Source organism: Mirounga leonina, unplaced genomic scaffold (assembly GCF_011800145.1).
Source record: "Mirounga leonina isolate KUSES-001 unplaced genomic scaffold, KU_Mleo_1.0 Mir_174, whole genome shotgun sequence".
NCBI classification, from domain to species: domain Eukaryota; kingdom Metazoa; phylum Chordata; class Mammalia; order Carnivora; family Phocidae; genus Mirounga; species Mirounga leonina.
The window spans coordinates 45,290,383-45,308,716 of record NW_023270451.1 but is presented as its reverse complement, the minus strand read 5'-3'; the positions used below and the strand labels follow the sequence as shown (position 1 = coordinate 45,308,716).

General features: G+C 35.2%; 1 protein-coding gene across 1 annotated transcript in view; it reads right to left on the bottom strand.

Annotated features, from left to right (window-relative positions):
* ZNRF2 (zinc and ring finger 2) overlaps positions 1-18,334 on the bottom strand; it is a 91,581-nt gene that overhangs the window by 12,496 nt on the left and 60,751 nt on the right. The window contains exon 3 of the mRNA XM_035020831.1: positions 3,046-3,151. Coding sequence (XP_034876722.1) covers positions 3,046-3,151 — 106 coding nt within the window. The remainder of the gene's footprint in view (positions 1-3,045; positions 3,152-18,334) is intronic.

Genomic DNA, 18,334 nt, shown 5'->3' with positions numbered 1-18,334 from the left:
GAGAGAAAATCTTAAGCAGGATCTCAGGGAGGCCTGATCTCATGACCCTGAGCCGTAATCCAGAACTGGATGCTTAACTGACTGAGCCACCCAGGTGCCCCAGTCATTAATTTTTTTCTAAAGATTTTATTTATTTATTTGAGACAGAGAGAGCGAGCGAGTGAGCATCAGTCAGGGGAGGGGCAGAGGGAGAGCCCTCTGAGTGGGGAGCCCAAGAGGGGTCAGGCCCTGAGATCATGACCTCAGCTGAAGTCAGACACTTAGCCAACCAAGTCACCCAGGCACCCCTCTTATTAATTTTAATAATTTATCTAACATCTACTCTTTGCTTTTGTTTTGAAATCAATTCGTAAGTATAGAGTTATACTGTTTTCTCACATTTATTGAGATAATATGGTCTTTCTCCTTTGTTAATGTGGTGTACTACATGTATAAATTTTCTAATCTTACAGTGTCTTTACATTCCTAATAGTCATGAGGCATTACTTCAGATATATATTGATGAATTTGGTTTGCTAATATGTGTTTGGATTTTTTGCATTTATGTTCATAAATAAGAGTGCCTTCTAATTTACTTTCCTGTACTTGCCTTGTCTGATTTTATTTATTTTTTTAAAAAATGTTATTTGTCAGGGAGAAAGAGCCAGCGAGCACAAGCAGGGGGATCATCAGGCAGAGGGAGAAGCAGGCTCCCCGCTGAGCAAGGAGCCCAATGCACGACTCTACCCCAGGACCCCGGGATCATGACCTAGGCCGAAGGCAGACACTTAACCGACTGAGTCACCCAGGCGTCCTACCTTGTCTGATTTTAATATCAAGTTTATACTATTTTCATAAAATAAGTGGGAGAACCTACAATCTTTTCCTACTATTTGGAGTGTTTACAATTGTTAACATGGTGTTCTTTGGATGTCTGGTAGAACCTGCTGTCAAACCATCTTTGTAAGCCTGTTTTTAGGTTTTTGGGTCTTGTTTTAATTTTTAATATTTGTTGTTTTTCAAGGTTTGTCTTAATAACTACTTGTAACAGTTATTAGTCAACTCAGGTTTTCTATTTCTTTTTGAATCATTTTGGTAATTACTACATATCATAATATACAATTAATAATATATAATAAACATATATTATATAAAATATAAAATAATATATAATGAATTGGAAAGATAATAATATTCTTAAAGAAATTGCCTGTTTTGTTTATATTTTTAAATCAAAGAGTGTAAAATTTTTCACAAAATTTTCCAATTATTTTTAATTTCTGTGTCTGAAGTTATGTGTCATTCCTATACTGTTCACTTTTTCCTTCTAGAGACAATCCTGCCAGAGGCCTATCTATTTTATTTGTCTTTAAAGAACCAACTTTTGGCTTTGTTGGTCTCTACTCTAGCAGGTAATTTTTTTATTTCATTATTTTCTTCTCTCACCTTTATTATTTTTTTGTTCTATTTTGTGTTTCTTCATTTTTCTAATTTCTTAAGGAAGAACTTGTTTAATGATTTCCAGTCTTTCTCTCCACTCTAACACAAGCCTTCCAAGGATCACTCTAGAAAATGTCAAAAGGGTTTTTCGTTGTTATTCAGTTTTGAGTATTTCTAAGACCCATTATGATTTCCTTTCTTTTTGGGGGGTAGGTGGGGAGTGGGGAGAGAATTCTAAGAAGGCTCCACTCCCAGTGTGGAGCCTGACAGGGGGCTTGATCTCAGGACCCTGAGATCCTGACCTGAGCCAAAATCAAGAGTCAGACCCTTAGCCAACTGAGCCACCCAGACACCCCTCCATTATATTTCTTCTTTAATCTACAAATTACCTAAAAGTATGTGTGAAGATTATTCATCTTTTATTACTGACATATAACTGGCCAGAGAACAGCTAGCTTTCTGTATGGCACCAATTTTTTGTAGTTTGCTAAAACTTGCTTTATGGCCCAGTACACCATCAATTTCTGTGTATTTCACATGTGCTTGAAAAGAAAATGTACTAATTGCTAGGCGCAGATACACATACATCCATTAGACAAACCTGTTAACTGTATTGCTTGATTGTTCTAGGTCTTGACTCATTTTGTGTTCATCTGCTTGACTCAGTGAGAACTATGTTGAAATTTCCCATTATCATGACATTTTTGTCCATTTCTTTCTGACAGTTCTATAAATATTTTACCTTGAGACTGTTCTTAGGTTCACCAAAAACTGAACTTTATATACCTTTATCATATCATACTAGCAATATTTTTGTTAAAATTTATTTTGTCTGATATTAATTTAGCTTTGTCAGTTGCTCGTGGTTAATATTTACCCGGACATAATTTTCTATTCCTTCACTTGCACATTTTTCTATATCCTTATGTTTAAGTGTTTGCTCAGCAACAGCATACCTCAATCTTTCAGTCTGCTGTCAACTGATGAGTTTTATTTAGATTTCTTAAAATTACTGATATTGTATTTATTTTTGCCTCCTTATTTTGTATTATTTATTGTGATCTCTATGCTTTTCCGCACACCCACCTTTAAATAAAATTCTGCCTTATTCCTTTTATTGGTTTAAAATGTTATAGTTTTCTATTTTTTTCTGTTCACCTTAAATAAATTTTTTTTTTTTACCTAAAAATTGTCCTGTGTTGCTCTGAAACTAAGAATACTTTATGAGAATCTAGATGGATGCTGGAGTCAAACAGACATGGCTAAAATCTCAGCTCTTCCATTTACTAGCCATGTGACCTTGGAGAGATTTCCTATGGTCCCTCGGCTTATTCCCTCAATTATAGAATGAGATTGTTACAAGGTTTACATGAAATAACCTAGCTAAGCTGTTACGGACAATACCTGGGTAACAGGAGATGTTTAGCAAATGGTAGATTTTTGGATACAAACAGATTTGGGCTTTAATCTTAGTTCCAGCAGGTAAAGAAGGCAATTGTTTTTTTTAAGAAACAGGGGAAGGGAGTTTCAATTAAGAAAACTTTTCAGCCCTAAGGACAATGTTTGAAATTTTGAGAAGCATCGCTTACTCTACTATCAACTTGGTTAACATAAAAAGAAACTTACCCTTTATGATATATGCATAGACAAGGCAGTCGTGCTATAGTATCTCCCTGCTGCAATTCTTCAAGGCATATTGCACATTCCCCAGCATCTTTACTCAGTACATCCTCTGAGGAAAGAGAAAATGAATTCAGGACAATAAAACTGAAAGACGAATTATAGGAAGACTAATTTATAAAGAGTGGTGACTGGCATATTTTGTCAGAAATACATAAAACTCAGCACCCGTATTTGAAGTACTATTCATAAGTCAGTGAATAATATTTACCTTTACTCACAGACAGCATCTTATTTCCATTTCCATTTCACTGAGGCATTACAGTAAGCAAGAACAGTGCAGAATCCTCCGACTTGCAAAGGATTTTGCTATAAAACTTCATCAGCAAGTCAGTTATTTGCAATTTGGAATTCATATTCCTTCTCTTACTAATCAATATTAATTTGATGCCCAGGATAGTTCAAAAAAATTTAGAGTGTAATGTGGCTGAAAAGACATGAAAGTACTATTATATTTTTAAAATTCTAAAATAACAAAATTGGATAAGTTAAAGAAATCCCCCTGAATATGGGGCTTCTTAAAAAGGTCTACTTAATTCAAGAAAATCCAAAGGTAGATTAAAGTTTTGTGTAGATTCTGAAAGGGACTTTTGAAAACTTGAGGATTTCAGACAGGCAGCAATTCTTCTTAATCCTTTTCCAGAACAATACCTGGCCGACACCAGGCAGTAATTAATTAGACTGGCTTCCAGAGGGGCCTGCAGACTGTTTAAAATACTGCTATGGTAAAACCCTTTACAAAGTGAAAATTCCTTTCGGGGGGGAAAAAAAAGGTTCTTTCAATTCATGTTTTATACTGAATATTTAAATATTTTATTAATGTTAAAGCTTAATTTTTAAAAGGATCTTGCCTAAAACACAGATATTAGCCAGATAAAATGACGAAGAACTAAAACATGCCATTGCTGTAAAGTATGGAGAAACTGCCAAATGTATGAGAATGTATACTCAGTAAGTGTCAAGAATGGAAAACTAAAGCAGGAACATGCAATATGAATTTATACCACAAACAACTAAATTACTGTCTGTAGAAATAAAAATCAAATAGGCTAAAGAGAAAAGACTACACCAATCTCTATCTAAATGCTTAAAGACAGTGCAAGGTAGGGAAGTTCCTATAATTATTTGCCAGGTACTCCTACACCTCTTATAAAAAACCAACGAATTTAATTGTGCATTTATCTGTAATCGTTCCTTGTAGAAAAATTCATTCTCTAAGAAGTAGTTCGCCCTTCAGTTATTCATATTGAGATAGCACATTAAGAGGCAACGCACACTCTATTGGGTCTATACCAGCAGACAGATGATTTACCCATAAGGCTGGAGGGGGTAACAGGGCAACCTCTGCGGAAAAAGGCCTTGGCATGAAAAGTTAATGTGTTCAGAATCTAGGGAATATGGTTGAGATGATTTTAGCTAACTACTGGGAAGTTCACAAGCTGACATATCACAATCAGAGACTTGACCAGGATAAATAAAGCTGGGTAAATGGAAAATGTTCTCATTAACAACCCCCTCTAGTGTCTTATCCCCACTTTTCCCTTCTTCACCCTGGAGGTCCCAACCACTATGTCCACTCCACCTGCCCTGAGCCCGTCTTTCCTTCCTTCTCTTGATCTCCATTTTTTTTCTTATTGTTCTGGATAGCTTTCCACAGATGGGAAACCAGTCTAATGTAAAAAAACCTAATTAGTGGTATATATTGGAACCCACAAAAGGAGGCCACTCCAGTGGCCCCACCCATGTCACAAATCTAAACCTAAATCATCCTGCACTTACAGAAAACACCTCACTATCAAGGCAATGTAACACCAGTCACAATCCTCCAACTTGGCTTTAGCTAGCTTATGTTACCCTAGAAAACAGGTCCTTCTAGCCAATCAGGCCCTGCTTTTGGGCTGCCTCTTCGAACATTATATAAAAGTTGCTCTTGAAAAAATACCTTCTGAAGGGCTCGTGAGGCACCGTACTCCCTCAATCTATGGATTATTTTCCCTTGAATAAAATACAGCAAACTCGTTACTGAACTGTTTTAGTTTCGCCATTTGACACTAGGATGACAGCAGTGAGAGGATGTGAAGGAGACACTAAAAGATCTTAGCAAAGGTCTGTAACTCCAAATAATACAGTATATTCTCACAGCATCTATTTGATTTCTCTCACTGCAAAGATATACCACATCATAACAATGAGTCTGAGTTCTACAACAAACTTCAAAAAAAATCAACCATCACTTTTTACCAAGCCTAAGACATCAATGATTATAACATGTACCATTAGTTCGCACATAAGTAAAACAAACCCCCCAAAACCCCTCAAAAACCCACCATTAAAATGACACAAATCAACTTTAAGGTGCATCTCACTTTCCAGAGCTGTTAAAGTATGAAAAGGAAGTGTGTCTTAGAATTGGTGAAACATGGTATCACATTTTCTACCTTTTGGAATACATTAATATTGCATCTAGATTTAAGTCAAAATGAACCATATAATCTCCATTATCTTATTTTAAGAAAATGAGATAGGCCAGCTCTTAAAAAATAAGGAAAAAGCACTGCCATTATATTTTACTATGTAACAGATTGTCAGCACAAAATGAAAAGAACTAGAATCATTAAGTATAAGTTTCTGAATGCACTGTTCACAGAAAAATAAGTGTCTTAACAATACTTTCATGGTGACCTATGACCAAGTCTCAATTCTTTATTACAAAAGGTTTTTAAAAATCTCTGAGTTGGGAAAATTTTACTATCTTGAAGGCCTTGGTTTTATCCTATTTTTAAGTAAATTTATTTACGGTACAACAAAGACAAATACATTCTGCATATAATTAACATAATGATATTTATTTTAAGAATATAATGTTATGCTTTGCAAGTACTAAGTTAAAAAAAATCATTTTAGTTTAATCTAAAATGCCGTATTAAAGTCAGCCATTTAATCATAAGCTCCCTAAGCCCTAGTAATGAAAAATAATCAGAACTATATATTCTATGTTAAGAAAGGTGCACCTATATACAAGAACATTCCAAGCAAATTTCAATGCAGAAGCAGCCTATATTCACTGTAAATAGCTTCTAGTGAAATGATCTCTGCTCAGAAAATTAAAAGGGCAATGTTAACATGTTATAGACAGACACTACTCAACTGCATTTTGATAAGCAACTGAGTCAAAAGACAGTTCATTCACTGCAAAACCCGTTCCTGTCTCAAATAGCAAATGCGTTGAAAATTCACTATGCAACACGGTTCCTTTTTGCCTACATGGGGGTTTGCTAGAACGTTCCCCTCTACCACCCCATTATGACAGTGTCCTTCCATTCAAAGGAAAGTTTTGAGCTTGGTAATGGGAAACATTCAGACTTAAATATGGTTGGGAAAAACCACTAAGTCCAGGATACTGAAGCATCTTCAAGACAGCTGGGGGAAAAAATGTTAAAAATCTTTAAAAATGTTGAAAATCTTTAGCCAATCAATTGAAAACATTCACAAAGATACTACTATAAGCAATATGGAGTCAACATTTTAGGACTGCAATACATCGAGGGCAGACTATTAATAGCCAAAATTGTTATTAGAGAAGCAGAGAAAGGAACACTAAGAGATTAACTTCCATAGTTAGCTAGTCTGACTGGATTCCTGCTCTCCACAAGCACTTATAAATGGAGAGGCACTGAAGATAGTGAACAGAAACTACTATTGCTTTTTCAAGTGTTGCTGATGTCCTACCTAAACATCTGGAACACTAAAAGTTAAATCAGTGTACTGTTTATCAGTCTCGTTTTTTTTTTTTTTTTTTTTTGTCTTATTCATATGGTGTATGCATTAATTTAGATGTACTGATACAGGAAAAGAAGAATTAAAGCAGGAAGAGAGCAATGATTTTCTAACCAGAGGTGGGAACCAGGATCACTTGGGTAGGCATTCTGTCTCAATACAGAAAATAAATTACATATACGTGGGCCACATCCCTAGAGATGCTGAAATACACACCTGTCTCAGAAACACAACTGCTATCAATTGAACAGCATGTCGAAGTAGAAAGAGCGTAAGATTTGAAGTTGAAAATAGGAATCTCCATCCTTTCAGTTAGCTATGTAATCTCCAAAATGTTGGTCAACTTTGAGTTTCCTTTTACTCTTCTTTAATATTAGTATAATAAAGGTACCCAAAATATTATAGAGATGAACTTTTAAAGAATTATGTGAAAAACTTTGTAAGTTATCAAAACATTATACAAAATATTCATTTTTATTACCATTGTTATCAGAAAGCACTTTTTAGACTTCTCCAAAAATAAAGTTGGTCATTTTTCTATCTCTTTTTCTCCTCATTCTGGTATTCTAGCTGTTTCAACTTCACACGGTGTCATAAATAATCCCATGGCCACCAGAAACTTCTACCGAATACTCTTGACCTAACCATTTCTAGAGACCTATTATAGTTTCAAGGGTGTGAACAAGTCCATGCAAACAACACTGCCTAATTTTTAAATGTTTTGGCTTCATTCTATATTTAAAAGTACTATAAATGTCCCCTCTGTTACATATCTTTACATATAGTTAGTGTTATTTATTTATTAATCCTATGAGGTAACTAACGTTACCTCTTTTTTATAGATAAGGAAACTGAGGCTCAAAGAAGTTAAGTAACTTATCAGAAGTTACTAACCTAAGTTCTGGGATCAGGATTCAAATTAAGGCTAAGTCGCTGGCCTGTTTATTACATGAATTTTACTACAAGAGATGGCTACATATTTAGAGGAAGTATGCTCAAGACTGCTTTATCTTCTGGAGTTGTCAAGCTGCTGTCAAAACTGGTATCAGAAATGAGCTTATACTTTACTGCTTACTTCCTTCTATTGGACAGGGAAATAGCCCTGTCCAATTAGAACTTTCTATGATGACAGAAACAGTCTTTTTATCTGTGCTGCCTGAATTGGTAGCCACTAGCCACATATGGCCTGAAAATAGCACTTGAAATGTGGTCAGCACAACTGAGAAACTGAATTTTAAACTGTCCTTCATTTTAGTAAAATACAAAACCTGAAAATATATGATAGATAAGGAACATACATTTATAAACTAATTAAAAACTTCTGTAGATTGCTATTTCATTTATAGCCTCAAGCTCTTAATTTGCATTGCCCAAAAAATTATTTAAAATTCAAGCAGCCAAATATGCAAAATTAAAATATTTAGCAAGTACAAGCACATATCCATATAGTTATTGCAGATCAAGACATGAAAAAAAGCAGACAGCCAAAAAAAAAAAAAAATCCTTTTGAAAAGAAAGAGAACAAGTAAGACCAAATTTGTTAGAGGCAGCCAAGAAAACTCCATGCGAAAATTTCATAATCATCACAACTTTTCAGATCAAGCATCCAAACAGATATATGATCTTTTCAGCAAAATACAATGCCAAGCACTACTATGGATCAGGCATGTTACCTGAAGACTTATTTTTTGTTCTTGAACCCTCAATGATAGCAGTAGAAAACAAAAGCAGCTGAAATATGAAATAATCCCTAGAAAAATCAAGAATTAAAAAAATTCATAACATTAGTAAGAAGCAATTACTCAAAGATGAAAAATAGGGGCTCACAGGCCTTATTAATAAATACTTTCAGAAATAAATTTATCTCTAACGGACTTAAAAGACAAAGTTAACATTATAGATCCGTGAGCTGTTACTGTACTTAAATATCATAAGGGGGACTAGAAATGATACTTAACAGAGGGAAACTGCCATTTTCACTATAAGACAACTATATTAATAAAAACATGGGAGTGACCTTTATTAGAGTGTCTAAAACTCAAAGTTCATGGTCAACCTCTGCTTTTATCCTTTTTAGACCCTCTGGTTCAACTAGGAATGACTGGCTTCCTCTGCCTTGATGCCACTGACAATTACTGCATTAATGTTTTCTTTAAATATAACTGAGAACTGACTATACACAGAGCTACTTATCATCTGCAGTGTTAGAAACCATTTAATATTAAGACTAATTCTTTAAAAGTGGATAGAACTTGTGACTCTTCTGATGACTTTTGGAAATACAGATATTTGGCACCTTCTCCAAGAAAATGAAAATATAAGTGGAATAAAATGGAACCCAAACTAGAAACTCTAAAAGGTAAAATATACAAAAGGAACACAAACTCAATACTTAATAGATTTAGCTTTCTTGGGCCTTTTGTTCCTAACTTACTGTAAAAGGCTAGCTAGGGTTGCGTATTATATAAAATTAGGTATACAACAAGCTGCCGAAAGTCATAAAGTCACCTAAGAAATTATTAGATTACCGAATTATTCCCCACTCTTCAAGTCAAGATAACTATCCTATGCCCCCTATCACAAATCAACAATAAACCAAAATTCACAACCAATACACAGATTTGCTAAACTCTAAACAAGTGATTTTCTCAGACAAGTTGTCCACACTAAAAAGTATAGGAATATTCTAAAACTGAACATATACAAAAATAGAAAATATAGACTTTTAACTAAATTTCAATTTGGTCCACCTTTGTTTTAAATCATTGCAGAGAGAAAACACGAGTCCTAAAAATACAAAAAAGCTGATTTTCAAGCTTAATTTATTATTGTGTACTTTTAAAATTAATGTGTTAAATTATAATGTAGGCTATTCATATACAGAGAGTCAAGCAACCTGGGTAACACGATAAAGCAAAAAAAATAAAAAGTGTTACTTATACACAGCTCTAGATTCAAATGCCAACTCTTCAACTTATTTAGGAATATAATGAGAATAACAATACCTACGTCATAGGGGAGTGATAAGAATTAAGGAAGACCTGTGAAATGTCTAGCACTGTAGCCGGCAAGCCACAGACATGTTCTGAAGATTAGCTATGGCATCACTGGCAAGAAAGGACTCCTCCTCTGAGTTTGTTTTCTCCAATCGAAAGAAATGATGAAACCTGCTCCACCTGTCTCTTAAGATTGTTGTGAAGATCTAATGAGATAGTACAAATGGGAGAAGGCAGTCTCATGGAAAAAAGAACAGGCTTGGACTTTGGACAATGTGCAAACCTCTTTGAGCCTCGTTTTTTCTTCAACTAAAACTGCAGGTCATAATACCTGTATCTCATATGGTCTTTAATATTGACGATTAAAAAAAAGAGCTAATAAATATGAAACCACTTAAAAGGTTTGAACTAAGTTATCAGCTGAATATAAACAAAATTTTACTACAGCATTATTGAAGTAAACTGAAAAATGTAAACTCAAATGGTATTAGAGCAGGCAAAAATACGTATTATGTCAGAATTACCAGATTTATGGAACTAGGATTCTATCACTTTGTTAGAATGAATTTGAGAAGGAGTATTACAATGTATATGTCTACTGCTCTTGTTGACTGAAGCTGAAGCATGATGTCTTTCCTTTCTGCTTTTTGCTGAGCCTGTAAGATAATTAGTAGGCTAATAAATATCATACAAAGGTCACAAACTCAAATGTCTGAAGGAGGATAGCCAGAAAACATGCAAGGAGCAACTCACCTTCTTAATCATTTTGTAAGAAAAAAAGAACAGCACAGTTGTGACGATGAATGCCAACCGAATTTGGCCTCAGTTTTAAGGGTGAAGAGGTTAACTGCGACAAACTGATGCACAGTCCTATCTAAAGGGGCAGAATGCCATATAGGAATGAGGGCCCAGGGTGGCCAGATACGATATATTTAAAGCAGCTGCAAATTTAGATTTTTAGGTGAAATTTCTCATTTTTCAAAATACTGACAAAAACCCATTTTGATACTGTGTAAGCCAATTAAAAGAATGTAGTCAGACGTAGTCAATACTCTGCAATCTCTGTAATAGAGGCAGTAAATTCCAGGAAGACAGGGAACCTTGTATGCTCTGCTCCCTCTAGCACGCAGCATAGTGTTTTGCACACAGTAAGTACTTGAATAAAATATTTTTTGAACAACTAATGAAGCAAAAGATCTCAGGAGACCAGAGAAAACACCAAGTGACAAAGAAACTACCAATGAACAGAGAAAATGCCCCAAGGCCGGGGACTGTTGTTTCAGTGACCTGGGCACTTTGCAGTCTGATGACTCAGATGAGCTGAGACCTACTTTTTGTTAAGTGTACTGACTTCTTTACCCACGAGGTTATCAGCCAATCAACCAGAAAGCACTGGACATATACTGAGTTTGCCAACAAATACTTTTAGGTTGATTAGTATGGATAGGTAAAGTATTAAAAGTATGTATGCACAGGAAAGCTGTTTAAAATGTTCAGTCCTGAAATGATAAAGCAAAGTGTGAACCAGTAGCTCTGATAGTAACAGCCACGAAACAATGACAACCGAGCCTTCTTTCTTGATCTCCCTTCACTCTGGCTACTAAATTACTAGAATAATGGTGACTAATTGCTGGATCCTGGAGAATCTAAATCAAGATTTAGGTAATGAAAGCATATGAAAATCAAGAAAGAGCAAGTATGAAAAGGGTTTTTAACAAATTAAGGACAGAGAAAATACACTCATTTGTAAGGTTTATTTCTTTTCAATGGGCCTGCTCAAAGTCTATCAATCCTCAAGCTTCCCAGCCAGTCAGCAGTATCTGAGTGACTCTCCTGGGGACAAGGGAACAAGGCTGCTTCGACACTGAGAAACCAAAAAAAGCCACCAAATTGGGCTGAGGACAGAACCCTCCCTGCACTGAAGAGGAGGGAAATTTCTTTCCTAACACCTTCAAACAAACAGAGTTTAGTGTGTGGCCAAGTTAATGATCACTAGGCTCTTCTTCTATCAGAGAAAGAAATAACACTATGATCTACATGTGTGTCAAGAGATTCTACAACTGCTGACATTACGTAACAGAGAAAGGTCATGAGCTAAGTACATACAGCAATGTGATGGAAGGTGAACCAAGATAAAGAATTGAAATCGATGCCTACTGTAGTGTCAGAAAGAATGAATGGAAGGAAGGAAGCCAGGAGGGGATGGAGGGACGAGGAAGGTGCGACAACTTTATAAAGTAGAACTTCCTAGAACCACAACCCATAATTTTTTTAATTTAATATTTCAGAGAAAGGATAAAAGAAAGGTCATTGCAGAAAACTAAACTCATAATCTAGAATAAATGTCATGTAAGTAACTAAAAAAAAAAAAATCATGAAGGAAAACAGACACAGAGGACAAATCCAGCTCTAATATTGAAAATACAGACATTACAGAAAGAGAAAAAGGAACACAGAAAGAAATACTAATCAAAGAAATACTAGAAGAAAATAATCCTTGAGCTGACTAAAGACTTGAGTTTTAAACTGAAAGGGCTCATGAAGCTTTAAGCAGGATTAATTAGAGATGGTACTGAGTAGGGTAGAAAAACACTAAAACAGACACATCCTGGGAAAAAAAATAGAATTTCCAACCTTCAAAACACAAAATCGACCTGTACACTTCCAAATGTAAAGAACAGGTTAACTTATAATGAAAAATAATGAGACCGAGCCAGACTTCTCACCTATAATACTAGTAGTTAGAACAATTTTATAGACTTTAAAAAAAAACAAACCCTGAAATAACAATATCCTGTATTCTATATGAAGGCAAACCAAAAACATTTGCGCATGCAACAGCTCATTAAGTATATAATCCATGAAAGGTTGTCTAAGGAAATTATTCAGGGAAATGCTTCTAAGAAAAGAAAATTAGAAGAACAAAAATCTCAATAAACACAAAAATGAAGAGTATAAAAAACCACAGTGAGCGATTAAACATGTGTAAGTGAAATGTAAATAGATAATACTGTGACTGAAACTGTATTATAACCACAGGTTTTTTGAAATGAAAACAGTATTTCACCAATGCAAACTTAATGATGTAGAATGCAAACTCTTCTATGTTTCATAACATCCAGGAGCTGCAGATAGTAGGGGAGGAGGTGAGGGAAAAGAGCACAAAAAAACCCCTTAATTTTGATAGAATATGACAGAAAAATAGGTTTAAAGATACACACTAAAGTAAGGTAATCAACCAGGAATAGCAAGATGCATAGTAAAAGTTGTGGATTAATTTAGAGGGAAGGGAAAGCAACTTGATCAATCCAGAGAAGCTGGACAAGAACAAAGTAAAATAAAAAATACAAAATAAGTGACAGAATAATACCAAATTTGTCAGCTTTAATATAAAATATGTGTATCGAATAGTGTAATCTACTATTCAGTCTCAACAAATCAACTTATTTGCCATGAGTTCACACAAACAAACAACTTAGGGAAACACAGGGAAGCAACTATCCTAGAGCACATGCAAAGATATAACAGCTCAGGAGTGAAGATGAAAAAGAGAAGGAAAAACGACTTACAAAATTAAGGTGAATCTAGAAGCACAAGAAAGAGCAGACATTCCTGAAATCACAGGGACAAAGGAGTCAGAAACAAGAAAAATAAATTGGAAATGAAGAAAGTGTTAAAAACAAAGAAAAAAAATGCTATCTATTGAAAACAAAAGAGATCCAATGGCATATCTATAGCCAAAAATAAAATTCAAGGGGCGCCTGGTTGGCTCAGTTGGAAGAGCATTCCACTCTGGATCTCGGGGTCATGAGTTTGAGCCCCATGTTGGTTGCAGGGATTACTTAAAATAGGATTCCAGAAAACATTATAGAAATGAAAATATAACTAAAGCTGTGTATTTGAAGGGGACACTGAGTCCTAGAAAAAAAACCTAGCCTAGCCATGAAAACCCAAATCTATTTCCAAAATATCCTACTGGTGTTAGACTCCTTCCCAGTAGCATTTTAACACTACAAGATTGGAAGAATGTTTATAATACCCTCCAGGAAAGTAAGTGTAACCCAAAGATTTCACACCTAAACAAGTCTAGGAAAGTATTTCCCATGAACCCTTCTCAAAAGATTTACATGAGGATGAACTTCAGCTAATCAAGAGATGCCTAGGGAAAACCAAAGCAAAAGGACCGGCAGTGAGAATTGAATCTACTTAACTCTTAGATCAAAATAAACATGGCAATTATGATTAGGGATTGTATAAATTGAAAACCTAAATAAAGGCAAAAGAGCTAATTATTATCTTTAATAAGTATCATTTAAAGCTGACAAAGCAAACAACAGAAGTATAAATATGTTTAATACTATTAAAAAGTAAATAAGAGATAACGCAATAACCAAAATCAGGATATAGAAGAAGGAAAGGAATTGGGGCGCCCGAGTGGCTCAGTTGTTTAGGCATTTGACTTTGGCTCAGGTCGTGATCTCAGGGTCCTGGAATCAAGCCCTACATGGGGCTCCCCACTCAGTGGGGAGTCTGTTTCTTCCTCTCCCTATGCTCCTCCCCCTGCTCATTCTCGCTCTCAAAATAAAATCTTTAAAAAAAAAAAGGGAAAAAATTTTATCATTTCATTCATCATTTCGTATTTCATCATTGCTCATAGAAATTAACAGTGTGTAAAAATATGAGCATCAACAAGGTTATTATACAGTTACAGTTACACTTATGAAATTGATCTCTAAAAAAAGAAATACAGTTCTTCCTAACTAAAAGAAGAAATATGGAGCAAAGAAAAACTGGCTACTTCGTGAAATGTTTTTAAAAAGCTATAAAAAGGGCGCCTGGGTGGCTCAGTCGTTAAGCGTCTGCCTTCAGCTCAGGTCATGATCCCAGGGTCCTGGGATCGAGTCCCACATCGGGCTCCCTGCTCGGCGGGAAGCCTGCTTCTCCCTCTCCCACTCCCCCGCTTGTGTTCCTGCTCTCGCTCTCTCTCTCTCTGTCAAATAAATAAATAAAATCTTTAAAAAAAAAAAAAAAGCTATAAAAACAGGAAGTATAATATAAAACGACAGAATTAAAACTAGCTGCATTACTAAATGTAAATGGGCTAATCCAACACAGTAAAAAAAAAAAAAAAAAAGATTAGATTGGATTCCAAATAAAATTAACCCTGTATTCTACACAAGAAGCATATCTGAAACAAAAAGACGAAAGATGAAAATAAAAGGAAAACACTTATCAGGAAAATACAAACAAAAAAAGGAGAGAAAGAATTACACTCAATATCAGACAAGGTCACAGTGCAAAAAGCATTAAAGGAGACACAGGACCCTTTAAATACTAAAAGATGCAATTTGCAGCTAAGTTATAATGATTATCAATAACAAAATCATAGCAACATTCTATAAAGCAAAAAAGTCAGGCAATACAAATAAAAATAGAAACGTCAGCAGTAGGACACTTTAATTCACCTCAGTCCATGACAAACCAAGTAAAAACAAGATGGATATAGAAGACCTTAAATTGAACATGAATATGGAACGTTTGCCAAAAATGACGTTAAACCACAAAAACTTAGTAAATTAAAATACAAAAATAGTACAGATAGCATCCTCTGATCAGAATACAGTAAAACTAGAAAACAAATAGCAAAACTGGAGGAAAAAGGCACCTAATACCTGGGAATTTAAAGACTCTCCCTTAACTTTTGAGTTAAAGAAGAGATTCCCCCAAATATAAAATATCTAAACAGAAAGTAATAGTGATAAAATACTATATAACAGAATCTATGGAACAGAGCTAAAATATAAGAGAAAAACTCATACCCTTGCATATTTATGCTGAAAAGGGAAGGAAGGAAAAGAAGAAAGAAAGGATGAAAGAAAACGAATTAATACTCCCATCACAACAGACAAGGAAAAGCACATCTATGGAATCAGAAGAAATAAAAAATATTTTTAAAAGCCTAAGAAATTAATTTTAAAACAGGAAAAAATGATAGACCCAAAGGTATCTAAGGTCAACAATAAAAAGGGTGAAAGAAAGCAAAAATTGATACATAAGTTAAGAAAAAATTGGGAAAACAATCCCATTTAGGCATAAAATAAAAAACAGTAACAGACTAATTTGCTAACAATATGCAGCAATGAAATAGATAACTTTCTACTTTACTTTCAAGAAGCAAAGCAGACTGAAGGCAGAAATCCAAATAGATCAATTTCTATAGTAATCAGAGAGAGCTCTTAGAGCCATCCTCAAAAAGCATGAGGCCCAGACACTTCCGCAGGGAGTTACACCAAACCTTTGAAGTTCAGAGGATCTGAATGCTATTTATACAGCTGCAGAGCATACAAAAAGGAAATCTAAATGATTTCTTCTGAAGCAAGCATAACATTGATTCTAAGACTCAAAAAAAGAATACCCCCAAACCAGTCCAATCTCAGTTTTGCAAAAATCGTAATTGAAATACTAGCAAATACACTCCAGCACCACACTAAAGGTAAAACTCCAAGTATTATCAGAAATAACAAATTCGCATACATCGCAGACCAAGCAAGGCTTCCAGGACTGTGTCCCATAGACCTACTCATAAACATACAAAACACCAGGAACAATTTAACATCCATCAACAAGGGGCTGGTTAATCACCTGTGGCTCACCCACCTATAAAATATAAGGTAATTGTAAAGAACAATGAAACTCATTTGGAATAATTTCCAGGATATATTATGGAAAAAACTTAAGGTTCAGAACCATCTACAGCATGATATCACTATGTAAAAAGTGTGGGGGCAGATTATGTGTATACCTTTACATATGCATTAAGTATCTCTGGAAGGATCACAAGAACTGGTAGTATTGCCTGCCTCTGGAAAGGTGGACTGAGGGAATGAGGTGAGAGGGAGACTTCACTGGATATCCTTTGTGTCTCTTTGCATTGGAACTACTGCAAACATGTTACCTATTCAAACACAAAATTAAAATCAATTACAAGAAAGGGGTGAGCAAAAAGACAGCAGGTGAATGTAAACAAAAAGAAATCGTTGGGAGACAATTCTCCCTAGGTCTCTCATGTTTCAGCGTGTCTTAGACTCTCTTTTCAATGATTTTTGTACAGCAAACAGCCTTGGAAGACAGAGGCAGTATCTTCTCCAGAGCCAACGGCAGACCTGCTTACTTCCTACAATAAAACATTCAGGTTCCCTAACTAAGCTCAGGGTTCCTCTTCTGCAATGCAATTCACTGAGTGTGCAGATACCACCTGGCCCTTCTCACATCACCCTGTGGGAACTGAGGCTGGAGGAAGGGGCACAAGAAAATGCTGATACTGTTATGATTAATAACAATAAAAAGTCCTTTGACTCTGGTTTCTGCCAGAATTCATGAAACTGTGGCAGGCTAACTTGTCAGCTTGCAGGAAGGGTAAAATCTCAGGCCCCTCACAGTTTTTGCATTAGTCAAAATAATACTAGATAAAACAGACTATTAGGTAAAGCAGAAGAGAGAAGCATATAATATAAAAACATTCAATCCAAAAGGAAAATAAATCATAAATATTTGGGCAAATAACATAGCTATGAAATATACAAAGCCAGGAAAAAATGTGCTGCAAGGCAAATATCACCAAAAGAAATTTAAAAGACTTTAGGGGCGCCTGGGTGGCTCAGTCATTAAGCGTCTGCCTTTGGCTCAGGTCATGGTCCCAGGGTCCTGGGATCGAGCCCCGCATCGGGCTCCTTGCTGAGCGGGAAGGCTGCTTCTCCCTCTCCTCTTCCCCCCTGCTTGTGTTCCCTCTCTCTGTCAAATAAATAATAAAAAATCTTAAAAAAATAAATAAATGACTTTAAAAAGAAAAAATTGGTAAAATTATAGTCAGAGGGGATACCGTAATAAACTCCTTCCTAAATCTGTCAGACTATGTAGACCAGACATAAGCAAGGATACAGACTATTTCAATAATGTAATCAAACTCAACTTTTTAGAAATATACATATGTATTTTTTGAAAAAAGTAAATCGAATATCTACATCAAAATGACTTCTCATTACACACATCCCTCCCCCCAAAAATGTAGCTTTTGAAATGCTTTTTCTAGCTAACCCCTGAATCAAGCAGATTAAAAATTGAAATGAGTAGTTATCTAGTAAATAACAAGAACGTTTTATTTCTTATAAAACTCTTTATAGATATATACTAAATCTCAAACTGAGGTAAATGCTAAGGAGTACAGTTTAAGGAGATTAAGGTATAAAGGACACCCAAGTAACAGTAATCTAGGAGGTGCTGAGAGGTCAAGAAGCGTGGAGATCCCAAATCAGTCTAGCAGAAAATGGAAGAAACCAAGCAAATCATAAATCTTATAAATATTTAGATGGCAAAGGAATAGGACTATCTAGAATATATCCATTATGGCTTTTATTGTTATATTACCTTAATACACGTAAAGTGTTGAGAGTTAACTACAATCC